Below are 18,225 nucleotides of genomic sequence, written 5' to 3'. Positions count from 1 at the left end.
TAAGCCTGACATGTCTTTGCCTCATTGGACAGTAAAGGCCATATGACATAGAACAGTGTTTCTCAAACTTTTTCAGACCAAGGACCACTTAACCAATAAAAAAAAACTCACGGACCACCTAGCTGAAATAAAAACCAGTAGACCTACTTCAGCAATATATTACACAATAGGCCTACTCGCTGAACCACCTTGTTTATTGTCTTTGAACCTTGCTTATTGTGTCAAGATTCATATGATTTAGACTGGCGTAGCTTACATAGGCAGTGTTGCAGAACTGTTTGGATTTACATACAAGTTGGTTCAATATGGCAAACAACTCATCTATATTATATTTTACTACATTTGCTCGCGGACCACTTGGGATAGCTTGCGGACCACACTTTGAGAAACACTGACATAGAACATTAATTGTAGTTGGATTGCAGTCCAACTCGTTTGCATATTTTATGTGCATTCATGAAAATCCAGCTAAAGAAAATAAGTCATCCCCCGTGTTATATGAATTGACAATGGAAACTCGACTGATCACAGGAGGAGCTGTGAACAAAAAAAAGGTACACCCTTTTACACCCTTTTATGAATGAGGAGTTAATCACTCCCCTCAAGTAAATCAAAAGTTTTATTTGCATAAAAACATTTTATTTGAATTTTAAACATCAGGATTTCTTATTTACTTGGTAAAAATGCACATTAAAAAGTTGGTTGAAAAAACATCTACTCATGCCACTAGTTCATACATGGAAATTAACACTGACCAAATGCACCATAATTGCTATCAGCTGAAATCAATTAGCTAATTAGACTGAGCAGTTGTACCTATATAAGCCCAGTTTGACCATTAGGGAGAAAAAACAAAGAGTGAGCTGCTTTTGGATCTCTGACTAAAGACAGCATGATGCTCAGGTACATGTTTACTTTTTGTGTTATTATTTCTTCTTGGCTTTTGTTCTGTGTTCATGAATGATCTAAACATGGTATATTCTGCAGGTTTGTTTGTGTCTGCCTTTTCTTAAGTGAAGTAAGCGGTCAACAAGGTAAGAACTTGCTACATCAAAGTAACTTATTTGATTTATATTTAAAAATATATGCTTTGTAATTAAAGTCATTATGTTGTAGGGTCTGATGATCCCTTTAGTGTTGGATTTTATAACTTCGATGATAGCCCTTCTGGTAGTGGCTCTGTACCCACTGTAATTGACCTGGGCGAACTCAAAGGTGGACGGAAGCCGCCAAGTTCCAGTTTTACAGATCCGTCTTACAGATCCTCAATAGGAAGTTATCCTGCCCAATCAAGTCCAATGCAGATGCCACCAAACCAGGCAAGCTATGCATGGATGCCCTCAACTTGGCTGAGCCAGCAAGGCCCATCTCAAACCCAGGTGAAGCCAGTGTGGGGTCCCAATCGCCCTGCTCAGGAGGCCCAGGTGCCGCAGACCGCCAGCCAGCCAGCCAAGACTCCACCAGCCCCAGTGAGTCAGGCGCCGCAGACCACCCGCCAGCTGGCCAAGACTCCACCAGCCCCAGTGAGGCAGAATCCGGCTCACTATCCTAAACCTACACCTAGCCCTACTGGTGATTCTGTGGCGGAAAAGCGCTACCTTGTTATAGCTCAGCCATCAGGTTTTCAAACCCGCTATGTGGTCAAATCATTTAACCGTTATGTACGAGGAAAAAAGATCTTTTCCCAAACCACCTACATCCCACTGGACTACCGTTCAAGTGAAACTGCCCCTGTCCATTTCTCCTGGACATGATGCTCAGACTGTCCAAACTGGAGGCCCTTTCTGCCAGGTAAACATTGTTTATTCGTGTGTGTGCTTGGCTGTTTTATTGAGCGTATAAATTTAACACCTTTCTCTCAACAGAAAAAGATAAGTTTGCCCTGTTCCTCCTCCTGTCCTGTGTTTTTTTTTTTTTTTTTTTTTTTTTTTTTTTTTTTTTTTTTTTTTTTTTGTGTTAGAAATTCTGTATTTGGTTGGCCTTTCCCCTTATTTGTTTTGTCTCTTCAGGCCCTGGACTCCCAACTTGGATGGACATGTACAACGAGTTAAAACAATAAAAAGCTTTTCTGTAATTTTCTGCATCTGCTTGCTTAACTTTTAGCTCAAGTCTCCTCTAGTACTTGTAGCCTATATGTATTGTCTTGGTGATCCAAATGGAAGAGAAGTGAGCCCAAACCCCCTCAAATCAAACTTGCAGTGTTGTATAAAGTACTAGAAAGCAGTACTTGAGAGTACAAGTATCGACTAGAAAAAGACTTTGGTAGAAGTGAAAGTTACCTTTTAGAATATTACTTAAGTAAAAGTATCTGATGTATACTGTGCTTAAGAATCAAGTTATTTTCTGATATTTCAAATACTTAAGTATTTGAAGTAAAAGTAAAAAGCAAGTGGTTTTTGTGAACTTTATTTTGGCTTTCTTATAGTAAAGCATATTCGGGGTTCCCATATCTTCCTAATCAAATCACATTCTTTTCTAGGACTTTTCAGGCACAATTCTAAGTTCAAAGAACAGCATATTTTTAGAGCTGACATCAAAGAAAAAAACAGAAATGCCACTCTTGTGTGAACTTCAGGTAACAATGAGAAATAAATAACTTATTTCTTTAAAAAAAAATGTCCTGCTGGCAGGGAGACCATTTTGGTCATGTGGTATGAGCATTTCTAGGGCTTACTCCCCAGGTCGCCATCTCACTCACACACACACACAGGCCACCTATGTCCAGCAGCTACTAATATGCCAGTCATAGTTGAAACTGAAAAGGTGTCTGTTCATCTTCAAAAGAAGCTGGTTTTCAAAGTTGACAGAATTCAGTGCCCGGGAGTTTCAGGCCCAAGACCGGCCAACGTTTTCAGCTACTCTTGTCAGATGGCCATCATGCATCATTGAAAAGTTGAGATTCCAGGCTTTCAGAAAAGGTATGGTAACCTTTGCCACTTTTTCGGTAACGACCAACCCCTCTGGCTCACAGACTAGTTCAGGTCTGAAGTTCAAGTTGTTGTGGTATTTGGAAAGATGCTTAGGTAAGTGCTGGTGTGTTAAATTCAGGATACATCCATGTGAGCTTCTTTGTTCCTGCAGGCTTTCTCTTTGCATTTTGTTGATGGTTGCTGTTTGCGGTCAGTCTTTTTCATTTGGGATGTATCTGTTTGGTATGTAATCTTTTAAAGTAAGAGTTTGATCAAATAAAAAAAGTAATGTAGAGCTTCTCATTTTCTAAGTCACCGGTATTTGCCTAGATATTGGACTTCATTCGTTTTTGGAAGTTTGTATGGAGCACCACATTCTTCTATGAAAGACCTCTCAACCCAAAATGAAGAACTTCCAAGTAATTACGCACCTGAAGATGATTATAAGGATGAGGATGACCCCAAGTCCGAAAGGGATACTTCAGCCACGGGGATACTACATGAGTGTTCCCTTAGACCAAGCTCCCATGCAGGAAGCTCAACTGAAGACGCCCTCACTCCCAGTGTTTCAAGGTGTTTCAAGTTTTATTTATTTGCATTTTTATTTCTTTATTTCCTGATGGGTGTAATTGGTGTCTCTCTTGCTTTTTCAGGCTCCTCTGGATCAGGATTGTGTCTTTCACAGTATATGTTAAATAAAGACTACTTTTTAACATGCTTTACTTTTTGTGAATTTATCAAAAATTAAGTTGCCTATATTTGGACACCTTCAAATGTGGTCATTGGATCAGTGGGAGATGTACTGTGGTAGTTGTGCTCTGCATTTGATGTCTTTCTGAGGTGCTCTGGAGTTGTGGGGTAGGTGCCAGCTAGGTTCTGGAATATTAAAGCTGGTTTAAGTAGTGGATGCTTTCTGGTGTTTTCAATATAAATACTAGTATAAACATGTGTGTCCAGTATTTATCTAAACTGGATTTGCATTAACATGCCATCCAAAATTGTAAAAAGACAATGTACTTTTGAGCAAGTGATATGGCTTGAGCCAAGTTGACTGGCTGTGGTTTTTCATAGCTATAGTATTTTCACATTACTATGAATGATTCTTTTTATGCTCAAGCCTTTCACAATTTAGACAGTAAGAACTCGGTTAAATTTCTATCATGGTCTTTATACTGAGCACTTCAAACACCGTATTGGTTTAGCCCTTTGCATTGTGTGTTCACATATCACAAGTCTACCTGTAGCAAATTTAATAACTTGACAAAATCTATTTGTCAATTTATTACCGTGAACAAGCCACTGCACTTTTATATTGGGGCCCAAGAACACAATTTACAATTCTTCAGACCTTTATGATTAGATCTAGAAACATTCAGCAAAATGAGTGCACCTAATTACTTTTACCAGGCTTTTCCTGGAAGCCTTTTCAGCCAGCTTGTATATTTCCAAACATCAGCAGTGTTGCAGCGGCTATTGTTTTAGTGTACCTGTTTACACGGACCTGATTGGGTGTTGCACCGTGTGAATGAGCATGTTAAGATGATGAAGGATTTATGCATGTGTCAAAGTTGAATAAAGAGTTGCCTTGTTGGTCATGAACAAAATATTCAGTTGTCCCAGTGAACACAAAAGGAGCAGAATATAACAGAAGGTGCTGTTACAACACAACTGACGCTCCACCGGAAATAATATGAGCTGGGTAGAGAGCTTTCTGTGTCTGTGATGTCCACTGTTGCAACATTAAAGGACTACATACACCTGCACTCCGTTTTCGACAACAAATGCCGAACTCTGCGGGGTTGTATTGAGAACAAATGTTGTCTTATGGCCTCCTTACACCAAACAACCTTGACAAGATTTTGGAAAGATTCATTCTTGATAGATTGTAGTCTTTTGAGTAAAGCTCGAATGGGGGGCATTAGTTAAGACTACGATCTTTCAAGAATCTTTCCCGAATCTTGTCAAAGTTGTTTGGTGTAAGGTGGCCATAAGTAATCAAATGTCGAAAGCGGAGTGCGCCATACTCAGGTCAGCGCTGGTGTTTACAGTGCCTAATTCACCGAAGATTACATCAGTTGTAAGTGCAAACAGCCGCCCTCTGGCAATCAACCTACAATTGGCAGCAGCAGTGCAAATGAAGAGGCAGGCCTGGTGCAAAATGCCAAATACAGAGATACAGAGAGGTTGAATGGTTCAGATGGATATGCGTGGGGTGGCCGATGACATGAGGTAACCACTGTTTAAACCCTTTATCCTTCTAGTTCTACGTTTTGCATTTTAAAAGTGGCTCTAAAAGCTGTTTATATCATTTTAATATTTTCTTCTCAGGGTTTCACTGCTTTGTCTGCTGCTGTTGTTTGGGAGATGGAATTTGCTTCTTTATGGTGAAATTGTCATTCAATTTCTTTGACATTTACACTTCATTTGTAGCTGTGAATGTAATGTGTTAATTCTACAAGTTGAGCTACAGCTTTTTTGTTAGTGTTACAAGTTAAGTTACAAAACTGTTTGTTTATTTTCAGGAGCACTTGCAAATCCATACCAGCATGAATATGGAAAGTATGAGGATGGGTCTACAGTATATGGAAGTGGCCCTGAACTATATAACCCTGAAAGGTACTCTGGACTTGACCAAAAATTCAAAATCCAGCAATCCAATCTGGCTAGCAACAAACACTCCACAAAATTATCCAGTAAAGTAAAGTTCAGGATTTCTCCAAGTCATTATGAGTTAGGACTCCCTGAGCACCATCAAAACCCTGTTAGCAAATCTACAAGCTTAGATGGCCCCTCAATGTTTCAACATCCTTCCAGAAATACTGAAATTGCACAAATCGGCCTGGCCTCTTCCGTGGGAGAGAGAATTCCCCAGGATTCTAGTCAAGGTATGAACAATATCTATACCCCTGAACGTTCTCAGCATGCTCGGTTTAAAAGTGCAGCTGGTGGCTTTACCCAAAATGCACCAGGCAGTCTGTATCCCAGCAATCCTTCAGAGACCATTGTGCATACCGTCCCTTACTTTTCCATTAGTAGAAAATATCCTACACATGAGCAACTTCAAAATAATAATTTGGCTCAACGGTCAACACATTTCACTGAGCCAGGAAGGTCATATCCTGTCAGTCCCATCAGTAACCTTGGATATTCATCACATTTTGTTGGACATAAAGACAATACACAGAGCATGACCTATGACCCCTCTTTGCAGGACATCAACAGTGACGCAAAGTATGTTCCCCCTTCAAGTGTTAAGAGAAGTCTTGCTCCCACATCTTCCAATGCAGGATATCATGAGCGTAATGCTTCAAAGTTGATTCAAGACCAAGATGCCCCCGTCAATGGTAAATGGGCTTTTCAAAGGCTTGTGTCCAGTAACGGTGTGCCTATTCAGAGTGTAAGTTCTTGGTCCTATGGTGGGCAGAGGCCAAACAACAAGATGTTTGGCTCAAGTCACAGACCACCTGCTCACCCTGGTGGAAGTGACTTTGACATGTCTTACCTTCCCCAGAGGGACGAAGCACCAAACCAAAAGATATTCACACAACCTGCTAAAATTAGACCTGCTTCCCACATTAATTCTCCCAGTCAGGTTGATGGCTCAATTGACTCTTTGAAAAACTGGGCAACAACTGATGAAGACCAAGTCAGTGAACTTCATCCATTCACAGAAGATCCAACATCACAGAACTCTCCAGAAGAACCACCTCGAGTTGGCAAGTCTCCCACTGTTGAAACTGAAGATGCATCAAGTGGTAGTGCCAGAGGAGACGCTGACTTGCATCAGTCTTTTGAGGGAAGGCACAAAGCCTTGACTGACCGCAAGCGGTTAATCCAACTCCGACCCCAGACCAGGTATCTTGTGAGGGCCTTTAACCATTATGAGCAGGGCAGGCTCTACGAATCACGTGGTAGGAACAACCCAACAGAAATGGCCTTCCTTCCTGATGGTCCAACACTGCGTCTACGAGTCCAGAGCAATGAAAACCCTAGGAATGGTCACAGGAGGTAATGTGCAGTGTATTTAATGCTTCAACTGCTTCCTTTCTTTTGCTCCTTTTTAACATCAGTTCTTATTTGTTTCCTTAACGGACAACTGTGACCAATGATGTGCTTGTGATCTCCGCACCCTCTGGCTCTTTACTGGATATTATCCTATGATTCTGGTTATAATAAAACAAAGCTGACCTGAACTCTGCTTATTTATTGCATAACTGATTACTAAGTATTTCAAATGGCTGTATCCCTTAGGTGTCACTACTGACCATGGAGTTTCCATAAATTAAATGAAGTTTAAGCTTTCAAAGGCTTTCATTTTCAGGCATTTTAATTTCACATAATGTCATATGTCATTGTCAGACTCAAAATTGTGCGCTCTACTTTAGATGTAAAAGCAAGAGTATCTCTCAATTTCTAATATAGAATCTCTAGAAAGAAAATGAGTTGCACAACCCCTTCACCCCACCTTTTGGTTCTGTCACCCATTACTGGTCTTTTACAAATTTGACTAATATCCTGGCTAACTAAATTTCTTGATTCATTTTTAAAGAACATTTGGAACACTGGGTGTTTTCACCAAAACTACTAGAAATGCACATATTTATTGTGACGTTACTATTGGCATAAAAATATTAAATAAGACATTCAAGACATCTCATGCCCCGAACGGCGCAAAAAAAGTAAAAATGCTGTAGTGTTGAAGTGTTGCTTTGACATAATGCATGAGATGCTGTGCACATTCTATGACTGATAGTGAATTATTTGCCGAGAACACCTGGTAATGACCATGGAATGCAGTCCACAATGCATTTTGAAACTTGTCAGGTACGTCCACTAGCACTGGCTCCCTCACTCATGCCTTATGTGCTTTTGTGGGGGAAAAAGATGCGTGTGGGGGTTGAAATGTGCGAGTCCACCAAAGAGGGGGAAAGGGGGGACACTGAGCATCCTGCATCTGCTGTCTGTAATCCACTACCGTTATTGTTCTGGACCCCAAAGCTTCAGACGTCATGTGTCTGTTTGTCAATTTTGGATTTTAGGTGCTCCTTGTATGCCAAGATGTCTCTGTTCCATTTGGTGATAGTCTGCTTCTCACACACCCAGATCTCATTAGCCACCTAGAACAAAAGGATTGGAAGTCAATTAGCCAAAGCGGTTCTAGTTAGCAATACAGATACACATTGAGTCACACATCATATATGAATTCAGACTAGAACTTAGACTGACAAAGATAACAGCACTCATTGACAATTGAAATATCATGTTAGATAGCCTGTTTTAGTCTTTAACCAGACAACAGACATCCGACCAAGGCAGCTGTACCTGCTGAATGAGTCGGAAGTCATGGCTGACTAGCATCATGCCGCCCTCAAATTCGTTGATGGCTTCTGCCAGTGCATCGATGGTCTCAATGTCCAGATGATTAGTAGGCTCGTCTAGAAACAGCATATGGGGGTTCTGCCAAGCCAGCCAGGCGAAGCACACACGGCACTTTTGCCCGTCCGACAAGTTCCTGATGGGACTCACCTGAACAGTACGAGGAAAAGAAGGAGGAGATGAAGCTCGAAAATAATAAACGTAAAACGTAGAGTTCCTGCGGGTTTATTGGTTATATAATCCCCATTAGATGGGACATTAGTCCCAGCTATTCTTCCTGGGTTCCGACAGTATAACAATATGATACTTAGGTTAAAAGTTCATTACCTTAGATTAACAAACATTAGGTTAACAAAAATACATACAGATGACGGGTTCCATCTGCTCACCTGCTGTTTTCCCGTCAGGCCGTAGCGACCGATGATCTTCCTCATCTCTTCCTTCTCTTTGATCTCGGGGTAGCACTTCATCATGTACTCCAGAGGAGACAGGTCGAGCTCCAGCTGCTCTGTCAGGTGCTGCAGGGGAACACGAGGGCAGAACTACCTCACCTGCCTGCTCAACGTCACTCAGCATTTGGGAGGTTTTTTTTGTTCCAGGAGGACTGTGAGACGCCACAGAAAGGTCTTACCTGGTGATATCTGCCAATCTTGACGTGTGAGTGTTTCCTGATCATACCATCTGTGGGGAGCAACTGGGGAGAAGGAAAAACACACATGAGAAATGAAAGTAACAAAAGTACAAAGAGTGGTGGAAAAAATAACACCAAAAAGAGGGCTGGATTGGAGTAATCTAATAACATTAACTCAGAACTACCTCTCCCATCAGTAGTTTGAGCAGAGTGGATTTGCCAGCGCCATTTGGACCCACCAGAGCCACTCTGGTGTCCAGATCAATACCAAACTCCAGGGTTTTGTATATACATGGCTGAGAGAGCAATGGAAAAATAATCAATATTAATTTGAATCATTTTTAAAGCAAAAATTGAAATTTCTGAAGGACGGGTGGAAGAGGTAGTGAACTCACTGTGTCCTCTGAGTATCTGAAGCTGACATTCTGGACCATGATGACCGGAGGCGGGATCTTCCCACAGGGAGGAAAGTAGAATGACAGCGTCTGTGGGGTTGGGTGAGGGGACACAACCAGGGTTCTAGATTAACTTTTTTGATCAGCAGCCAATGTGGATGGTAACTTTCTAAAGTTACTAGCCAATCATAATTTCTACTAGCCATTTTTTTTCCAGTGAAAATAAGAGAATTGTGAGTTTATGAGATGATCTATCTATCTATTTCTCTGTCGATATCATCCCCTGCTTCATTCCTCTTCTTAATAAAAATGAGACATCAATTATTATCAACAATGACAAGCCAGCTGGAACCTGCCACTCGTTTTCTCTCCCTCTTGTGTGTGCTCAGACGCGTTCTCAATTAAATGGAGTAGCATAGGGCCTACGTTCAATTTGGATCTTTATAGAGAGGACCTGAAAAGTATCATCTTTATGTAACATTCTGTTGGTGCATGTTGACATTGTATAGCCTACTTTCTCTAACAAGAGTGAAACAGTTTGGAGTACAGCTACTATTTATTGGCCGAATGTTGGTCCCTCCTCTGTCTCGTGCCCTATGCACAGTGCGTGATGCGTCTGGTGGTGGTGATCACTGATCAGGCAACTTTTTAAAACTGAAAATTTTCGCTAAAAGCTCCTCACGTTCCATCTTCAGCTAACTCCATAGACAATAAAATAAACAACCTTGCTGCTTCAGGTTTTGCGGCCTCCTTACATGACATCAGCCCCCCACAAAGGAAATAGGTAAACAAAATGCGTTAATTGCATTAAGATTTCGTAACACGTTATGTATTTGTGTTATGTACTTTTTACTTTACTTTACTGGCTAACTCCCTCCTCTTTCAGTCTATGCTCCCTGCTCTGGCTCCGTTCGTTCTTCTAATTCCTTGTGTTTTCTGGTAGACGCTTCGTTCGTGTCCATGGTCTCTCGCGCTGGTTTCACTGCAAACTGCGCGCAGCCAATGGGCGTATGAAATGTCATCACGTAGCATTACGGCACAGTGGTCATGGGAAATGTAGGAAGTACTTTATGTATCATGCATGTAATGCCTCATGCATCACCGGCCAAACTGGCTAGTAAGTTTTTATTAACACCCGCCAAAATAAATTTTAACCCGCATTTGGCGGGTGTTAATTTAGAACCCTGGACACAACATTGAGCATGCGGCAACTGCTATCTGTAATCCATTACGGTTATCGCTCTGGAGTCATATCTCTATAGTTATTTTAGTGAGAAACCACAAACATTTTTGAACTGCTGGTGCAATCTAGAGACAATATGAAGTAATCATCTGAGAATCTAGTCAGAAAGTTCCCTCAGGCTTAAAAATATATATTAGTGCTGTAAGAGGCTGAGAGCATGTGTACTGTGGCCATGTGTGTCACCATCTAAATGCCAAATATAACTTCATCACAAAACCACTTTTATGAGAGGAGGGCTAAGTCAGTCATGTGTCTCTACAGGACTTTAGCTGTAGTGATAATTCAATTATTATCACTGTTTGGACTTGCATGATATTCTGACGTTATACTCATCTGAAACAACTAGTGGTTAACCAAGCTCTAAGTTGCAGTGGAGGATAAGGAGGAGGAATGTGGAGACATTGTAGAATCACAAACATGCTTGAAAGTGGACAGCCCCTCACCTTGTCATTGACAACTCGCTCAGTCAGGCCAGAGGCGACCATCTTCTGCAGGGTCTTCTCCTTGCTCTGTGCCTGCCTGGCCAGCTTGGCAGAGCCGTGACCAAACCGTGCTATGTAGTTCTACTCAGGACACACAGAGAAAGGAAAATGTTATTCATATGAGTGGATGATGAAGGACATGTGTAACAATACTAAGCACAACATATATACCTTTTTCCATACTATATCTATAAGTATTCATACTCCTGGCAAATATTGATGTAATTTGTTTTGACTGAAAATGACACTGCCACATGGCTAAAGGCAGAGGTGGGAGTAAGTCACACATGCGCAAGTCACAAGCAAGTCTCAATTCTTAACCTTCAAGTCTCAAGCAAGTCCAAGTCATTTTTTTGTGACAGTCAAGCAAGTCAAGTCAAGTCATAGCTTGGGTCAAGCAAGTCAAGTCAAGTCATAGCCAAATCATACAAATTCATGATGATTTACCCATTTTTCATTTTAAAATAAGCTACAATAGGCTAGTTATGAACTGCTGGAGTTTTATTTGTAACAAACAAATACATTGCATTCATTCAAGCCACATAGCCTACATCTGAACGAATTATAGAATAAGATGAAATGTATACGAATAAAAATAAATGTATTTCAAGTAGACCTATTATAAAATAGCCTATTATTGTTTCAATATGCCTCAAATATTAGGTAAGCTACATCAAATCATGAAAATATATTCAAACAGTTCAAGTTACACCTGTCCTGACCTGTCACATCTCGAGGGACCCAATAATGTTGAAAAAGTGAACTAATCAATCAATCAAACGCTGCCGCCAATGTCACTGCCAAACTTTGACAAGCGCGACAGCGCAATGGGTTTTAGGAGGGTTTAGGACCGTCAATGCTATATCATATTATACATAAGCCTAACATGTGAAGTAAGCTACTTTTCTATGCTGATTTCTGGCAGTTAGCTAGGCCTACTTACTGTTACTGCACTTACTTTAGGTTACATTGGCAACATTTTCGCTATATATCAAGATTAAACTTAGAATGTTTAGAAATGTTTCACTTTGATATTTCACACATTTTAACCTAAGTCTGTCTCATTTGATCTGGCACTTGCTGTTGGTCTGTCGCGTCACTTGGTAACAATGACAGGTTTGCTCGTGTGATGCATGCAACAGCACCTAAGGAGATTTTCTAAAATCGTAAAGTTAACTCCTTAATATCTATGAAAAAAATAAAACATCAAGTAATTTCAAGTCATTTGTCTCAAGTCTAAGTCAAGTCTCAAGTCATGAATAGCAAGTCAAGTCGAGTCTTTTATACATGTTGATCAAGCAAGTCTCAAGTCCTAAAAAATGTGACTCGAGTCTGACTCGAGTCAAGTCATGTGACTCGAGTCCCCCATGTCTGGCTAAAGGTTGGAAGACATTAAAATGTTAAACAAGATAAAAAGACTTATTTTTTTTATTCAATGTTTCTCCCACATTGTCTTACAACCTTTTGGCATGTGGCAATGTCATTTTCAGCCACAACAAACTTGGTCAAGAGAAAATCCACAATAAATCAATATTTGCCAGGGGTATGAATCATTTTTTTCCTAACTGTATAACACTAAATTCATGAAATCAGGTCAACTTACACGGCTGTGTAAGTTGACCAAGTGGTCTACTTGGCATACAGCATGCCGTGTGAATGCCTGCCGACGAGCCAAGGGCTAGTCTTAATCCGTGCCTGGGAACCAGGCCAGGGTGCCAAGTCGACGAGACACGTGTGAAAGGGAAGGGGAAAGGGAGGCTTCTCTGCAGGCATGCAAGGCTGGGCCGCCTCACCTTCATATGTGAGATCTGGTCCTGCTCCCAGTTGAAGCGCTTCATCTGATTCTCCTCCAGCTCCTCTCTGGTCTTCACATACTGGTCGTAGTTGCCCTGCAACCAGTTAAACATAGGCATGCATGAGACGTCAGCTGACACTGACTGAACATAGCACAGAACTCAGTAACATGTACTTCCCATTTCTTTCCCTTTCTATAATAATCGATACCTAAAGTCTCCTCTGCTTTTTAGCTTGAATGTTATTCCTCATTTTTGTAAATTGCTTTGGTTAAAAGCATATGTCAAATTAATAAATGAAAATGTTAACAAAGTCCCCCAAGCTTGAAGCAGTGCATGTTTGTCTCCATATTCCTTTGTATAAAAGAAATAAGGAGTTAGCCATCATTTAAATTCTAGAGGTTGCCATTATAATCGCTGTTGGTGTTCTAACTCAGTTAATCTTAGACCTGTCTCTAGCGCTCTGTCACTTCAAAGACACCAGCAATGGGACATAATTAGAAACAGCCATAAAGACATCAGATCCTGCCTTCTATGGCTGTGATTAGTGTCCAGTTGGCTTTAGGCCCTAACATCCACTCCTGGTGTATGTCCAGGGGATCTGACAGGAGGGTGCTACCTCAGCTCGCATTAACCCAGCAAGCTTCTGACGCACCAAAACGCATCAGAGAAACTACACTAGACTAGATACTTGTATGTGTCATGGTCTTAATTGCCTATACAGTGAGTGTTAAAATGAATGATTTTTTTAAGTGTTTCTTTTCTTTTTTCTAAATTTTTAAATTCTTTTTCTACATGCGTGTCTATGAATGAGAATTTTTCTTTTAAATTCTTAAATTCTTTTTTCTAAGTTTCTAAATTCTTTTTCTACATGCGTGTCTATGAATGAGAATTTTTTCTCCATTTTATGGAGTATACTTTACTTTTTTTAACTGAGCTATGGTGACCCACATCAGTGAGAATTGGCTGCTCTTTATTACCGTGTAATACTTCAGTTTCCTTTGATGCAGGTGGATGATGTTAGTGCAGACACCGTTCAGGAAGTCTTGTGAGTGTGATATGAGGACCAGGATTCGCTTGAACCTGATAGTTGAAGAAGATGACTTAACACACACCTAACAAACTAAAATGTAAGTATTTTAGAACTATTTTAAAAAAGGTAATAGTTCCTGTTTCTATTTTTGACTACCAACCAAATACATTGGTAACTGCCTTTCAAGACCAGCAAAGAGTTATATGATCATGGAAGAAATGATTCACGTTCTCCAAGCAATAAAAGGCAAGTACTCACGACTTGAGCTCTTCCTCAAGCCACACACAGGCATCCAAGTCTAAGTGGTTAGTGGGCTCATCGAGCAGCAACATGAAAGGCTTGATGAACAGAGCTCTAATAGAAACAAAGACAGGGGAGAAGAGAAAATTAACAGGGACAAGAATGCAAGGTTTCACAGCAAATGGTTAATTTAGCCACACACACTAACACACACAAACATAGCCATATGTAGCCTATCAGTGGTCCAGCATTCTTAGAGTGATAAAATGGCAAAAACGTTCCAGCTATTGTTACACAGAGAATCCAGGTAGTCCTACTTAGCCTACAGCAATGCACAATGTGGGATACATGGTTGTCAGGTTTTGGTCAGTTCTGTAAGAATTATTACTATGAAAACTATGATCACTGTCTTTGTTTTCTGTTATACCCTATTTCCAGCTCAAATGTATTTTCTTGCTTCAACTTAGGCAAAAAAAAGTAAATCTGAGGAAAACCGTAAACATATTTTCTGGGCTATATGCATACATCTTAGGCAATATTATTAATCTGGCCCAGTCACTCACCGGGCCAGCGCCACGCGCATCCTCCAGCCTCCACTGAAGTCCTTGAGCTTCTTGCGCTGCATGGCCGGGGTGAAGCCCAGGCCGTGCAAGATGCGGGAGGCGCGCACCGCCGCCTTGTCTGCGTCAAGCTCCTCCAGGCGCTCGTACAGCTCCATCAGCTTCTCACACTCAGCTGAGTCACAAACAAGCAGAGGGTATACACAAATATAAGAAACATGATGGTGGGACACTGTAATATCATTGGAAAGCTTAGGCTCTTTCATGATACTTGCGTGTGAAGTATGGAAGTATGTGAAGAATGGACTGGGTGTTTTATGAAAAGGAAACAGAGATGGTTTACTGCACTAAATTGTGCTTTAGTGCTAAGTTGTAAATTATAATGGAACACAGAGCGCCTTTGTGAGCTTAGCTTATACAGAGCTCCCTAGTCTTTACACTGTTCACAGTCTTTTCTTTGATAAGGTGAACCTCATACTCTCCAACATATCTGATTCATAACACATAACTACATGTTTTAGAGAGCATGATTGAATGAATGGAACTGGGTTCATAAAAATATAATCATTTCATGCAATTCAACTGCAGAAAATAACAGCAGGGCTAGTTCTTCAGAAATGTTTGTGTGTGTGTGTGTGTGTGTGTGTGACGGCCTGTTAGCCCTTCTGCTTGTTGTCTCTCTTGTCTACAGGTGTGTCAGGAGGCCCCAGGAGCTAATGAGCTGATGAGCAGCAACTGTCCAAATAAAAGGGCTGCTTTCCCTCTCCTTGAGAGGGCCTTTCTTGCTTTGGGTTTTGGACATGCAATACTGCACTCAGACACACTGCAAACATACAACATCCATGCATTACTGACAACTGATTTGATCCCATCTCACACTCTTTGTTTGTTTGTTTGTTATTTGGTTAATTTGATTTGGTTAATAAATCCGCAGGTTAGTTAAAATCTAACTTCTCGCTCTTATGTTGTGGCCTTACCCCTATGCCATAACAGTGTGTGTGTGTGTGTGTGTGAGAGAGGGAGATCCAGAGAGTAAGTGTGCAGGTGTCCCACTCACCGTCTTCGTGTGCTAGTCGTTCAGCTTCCTTCTCCAGCTTGAGCCTCTCCTCATCCACTTCCATAACACACTGCAGTGCTGTCTTCTCACTGGGCTCCATCTCACGTGTCAGGTGGTAGATGTCAATATGCTCAGGGATGGGGACCTCGCGATGACCAATAGCTGACAACAGCATGGACTTGCCTGTTGGTAAGAAGCCAGAGTGGATTAATAAATAGATGCTGAATAGAGCTGATACATTAAGAAATTGTGGTATGTGATGGGAAAGCATTAAAAGAATAAAATACATCATGCACAAATTCACATGGACTTCTACCATTACAGCTATAAATGTAAAGGTCAATGGATTATACATTCCAAGTGCTCACTTGCTGAAAACAAGCATGAATTGATCTAAAGACCGGCAGCTTCAGGGCTAGACCATTGAACTGTCTAATAACAACTATGTCCATCCATTTCCCCTCATAATAACCACATAAACGTCTATGCCACATACTTCCTGTTAACACTTGGTGTTAAAATGCTTCTTGGGTGGCTGGATCACAATTGGACAATGCTATCGCTAAATACAAGTGAAGATGCTGTAAGCCACCCAGAGAGGTGTCTGTACCTGTGCCGTTGAGGCCAATGAGTCCATAGCGGCGGCCCGAGTTGAGTTCCAGGCTGGTGTCGCTCAGGAGCTCCTGGCCGTGGAAAGTGAGCGAGAGGCTGCTGATGTGCACATCCGTGCTGTTGGGGTGAGACGCCAGCACCCCAGTCACGGCTCGCGCCTCCATCTTCCGCAGCTCAAACTCATCCAGCTCCTTTGTGAGTGACGCCACATCTGCAGGAATAAATAAATATAAAGAAAGATTGAAACTGGGGTTGAATGTCAGATGAGCAGCTTCAGGAGACTAAATCATGGGCTGGATTCAAGACAATGTTTGTAAAAGTTAGGTGTGCAGTTGTGGAAAAAATACAAAGTGTTTGTTTTGATTCGAAATTGTACTGCTAGTTTAAACACATATGCAGGCCATCTTACTAGGAAAAAGCTGTATCACAGAGTAATGAAAAAAACTATTCAACTGATTAAAACAAACCCATGTTTCTCAGTGTTTATGCTACAGCTGTTTTCAGCATACCGCTGGCATTGTACCCACCTCCATTGACAGTTCCATTTTGCTGGTTCTCTTGATCTCCCTCGCCGTTCACCTCCTCTGTCTTTTTGACACGTTGGCGGGCCTTGGCTGCCTCCTTCTTTTTCGCAGCCTTCTTCTTGGCCAGGTCAGAGGGCATGGCTGCGGCAAAGGACAGCAACCTAAGACAAAATATTGCCCTGTCGGTGACCCCAGAAGTATTGGCTGCTGGCTGCATTATGCAACACTGACTTAGCTTGAATTTATCCTCACACATTTACAGCACGTTATGATGTACATGATTCGTATCAGTAGTAATACATGTGCTCAATTGTGTTCATGTAGGTGACTAAAATGATCACCAACTTTGTTTCAACGTTTCATATTCAACCTACAGATGTCAGGGAAAACTGCAGTTCCGAACAAACATTTGATGAACCAATATGCGATTCTGACAGCTAAAACAAGACCAAGATGTTATGTAACGCGCAGGGCGCATTGGGAGATTATTCGGAAAAACAGCGCATGGCAGCACTGCGCACTTAGCACAGTGCTTTCGGACTGTGTGCCAAGTCTTGGGACAACTAGGCCGCTAACGTTAGCTATCTGGAAATCGCAAGTTACCATAGGCATAGCGGATAGAGAGCAAGCTAACATTAAATATCATCTAACACTGACAGCCTTAGAGACATGATATGAGATGACTTTCAATTTTAAAAACGCAACTCGGTGACATCTAGCTTTCTGTTTAAGCATGATTACCTGTTCTAACCAAACACCGGTCATTTGCTAACATAGCTATTAGCTATTATTTGCTAATAAGCCAAAGGCCAGGTTTAGAAAGTACTCAACAACCTGTAGTAACTTTAGCATTAGCTGACAGGCATACCCTGCAATGTGTCAATTCTCAATCGCCATGAGTAACGCATTTTCCATTCTGTATTACTGCTGTCGTACTTCTAAGTATTATCACTGCATTAAAATATTAATCGGCCATACTAGGTAGGAATATAATTTCATGAACTTTCAGTGGTCTATCGGGTGGCATGATGGCTAAAATTCATTCGAATGACCAGACTGACATCCACGTTGTGTCCAAGAGCTAGATAAGTTCTCTTGTCTTCACACTGACACAACATATCCGACAATGTCAGTTTTCCCATGGTCAACATTTGTGGACGATAAATAATTTTAATAACAATGCTAATGCAATTATTTGTAATTATATATACACATGGCGTAGGAGATGTCTTACCTTGGTCACTGTGATCTGGGACACTCTGTACCAAATGTGGCGACAACAACGCGCGTTTCTCTCCTCCACACACCGAGCAGATGATGAGTCGTCATACCATATTTGGTCAAGGGCGGTAAAATTCAGTCTCCGCCCC

At 41.2% G+C, this 18,225-nt stretch overlaps 1 protein-coding gene and 3 long non-coding RNA genes across 4 annotated transcripts; 3 read left to right on the top strand and 1 right to left on the bottom strand.

Annotated features, from left to right (window-relative positions):
* The first annotated feature begins 852 nt into the window (after positions 1-852).
* Positions 853-1,208, top strand: LOC125309327. Its single transcript, XR_007196112.1, has 3 exons — positions 853-903; positions 988-1,034; positions 1,117-1,208. It is a non-coding gene; the product is annotated as an uncharacterized LOC125309327 (long non-coding RNA).
* Positions 1,209-1,670: 462 nt separating this feature from the next.
* On the top strand, positions 1,671-2,074 carry LOC125309328. The gene is made up of 2 exons (XR_007196113.1): positions 1,671-1,791; positions 2,010-2,074. It is a non-coding gene; the product is annotated as an uncharacterized LOC125309328 (long non-coding RNA).
* Positions 2,075-4,411: 2,337 nt separating this feature from the next.
* On the top strand, positions 4,412-5,523 carry LOC125309325. The gene is made up of 3 exons (XR_007196111.1): positions 4,412-5,138; positions 5,238-5,293; positions 5,432-5,523. It is a non-coding gene; the product is annotated as an uncharacterized LOC125309325 (long non-coding RNA).
* Positions 5,524-7,218: 1,695 nt separating this feature from the next.
* Positions 7,219-18,169, bottom strand: abcf2b (ATP-binding cassette, sub-family F (GCN20), member 2b). Its single transcript, XM_048266153.1, has 15 exons — positions 18,090-18,169; positions 16,859-17,016; positions 16,330-16,542; positions 15,720-15,902; positions 14,666-14,837; positions 14,121-14,216; positions 13,810-13,912; positions 12,830-12,925; positions 10,998-11,117; positions 9,312-9,401; positions 9,102-9,212; positions 8,917-8,979; positions 8,675-8,803; positions 8,232-8,435; positions 7,219-8,026 (listed from the first exon to the last, which is right to left on the bottom strand). Exons 2-15 carry the CDS (start codon positions 16,992-16,994, stop codon positions 7,910-7,912), a joined length of 1,833 nt encoding a protein of 610 aa, XP_048122110.1. The 5' UTR covers positions 16,995-17,016; positions 18,090-18,169; the 3' UTR covers positions 7,219-7,909.
* Between the last annotated feature and the right edge of the window lie 56 nt (positions 18,170-18,225).

The sequence above is a fragment of the Alosa alosa genome, chromosome 16, assembly GCF_017589495.1.
Source record: "Alosa alosa isolate M-15738 ecotype Scorff River chromosome 16, AALO_Geno_1.1, whole genome shotgun sequence".
Taxonomy (NCBI): domain Eukaryota; kingdom Metazoa; phylum Chordata; class Actinopteri; order Clupeiformes; family Clupeidae; genus Alosa; species Alosa alosa.
The sequence above is the reverse complement of the archived record's forward strand: the minus strand, read 5'-3'. Positions and strand labels throughout refer to the sequence as shown.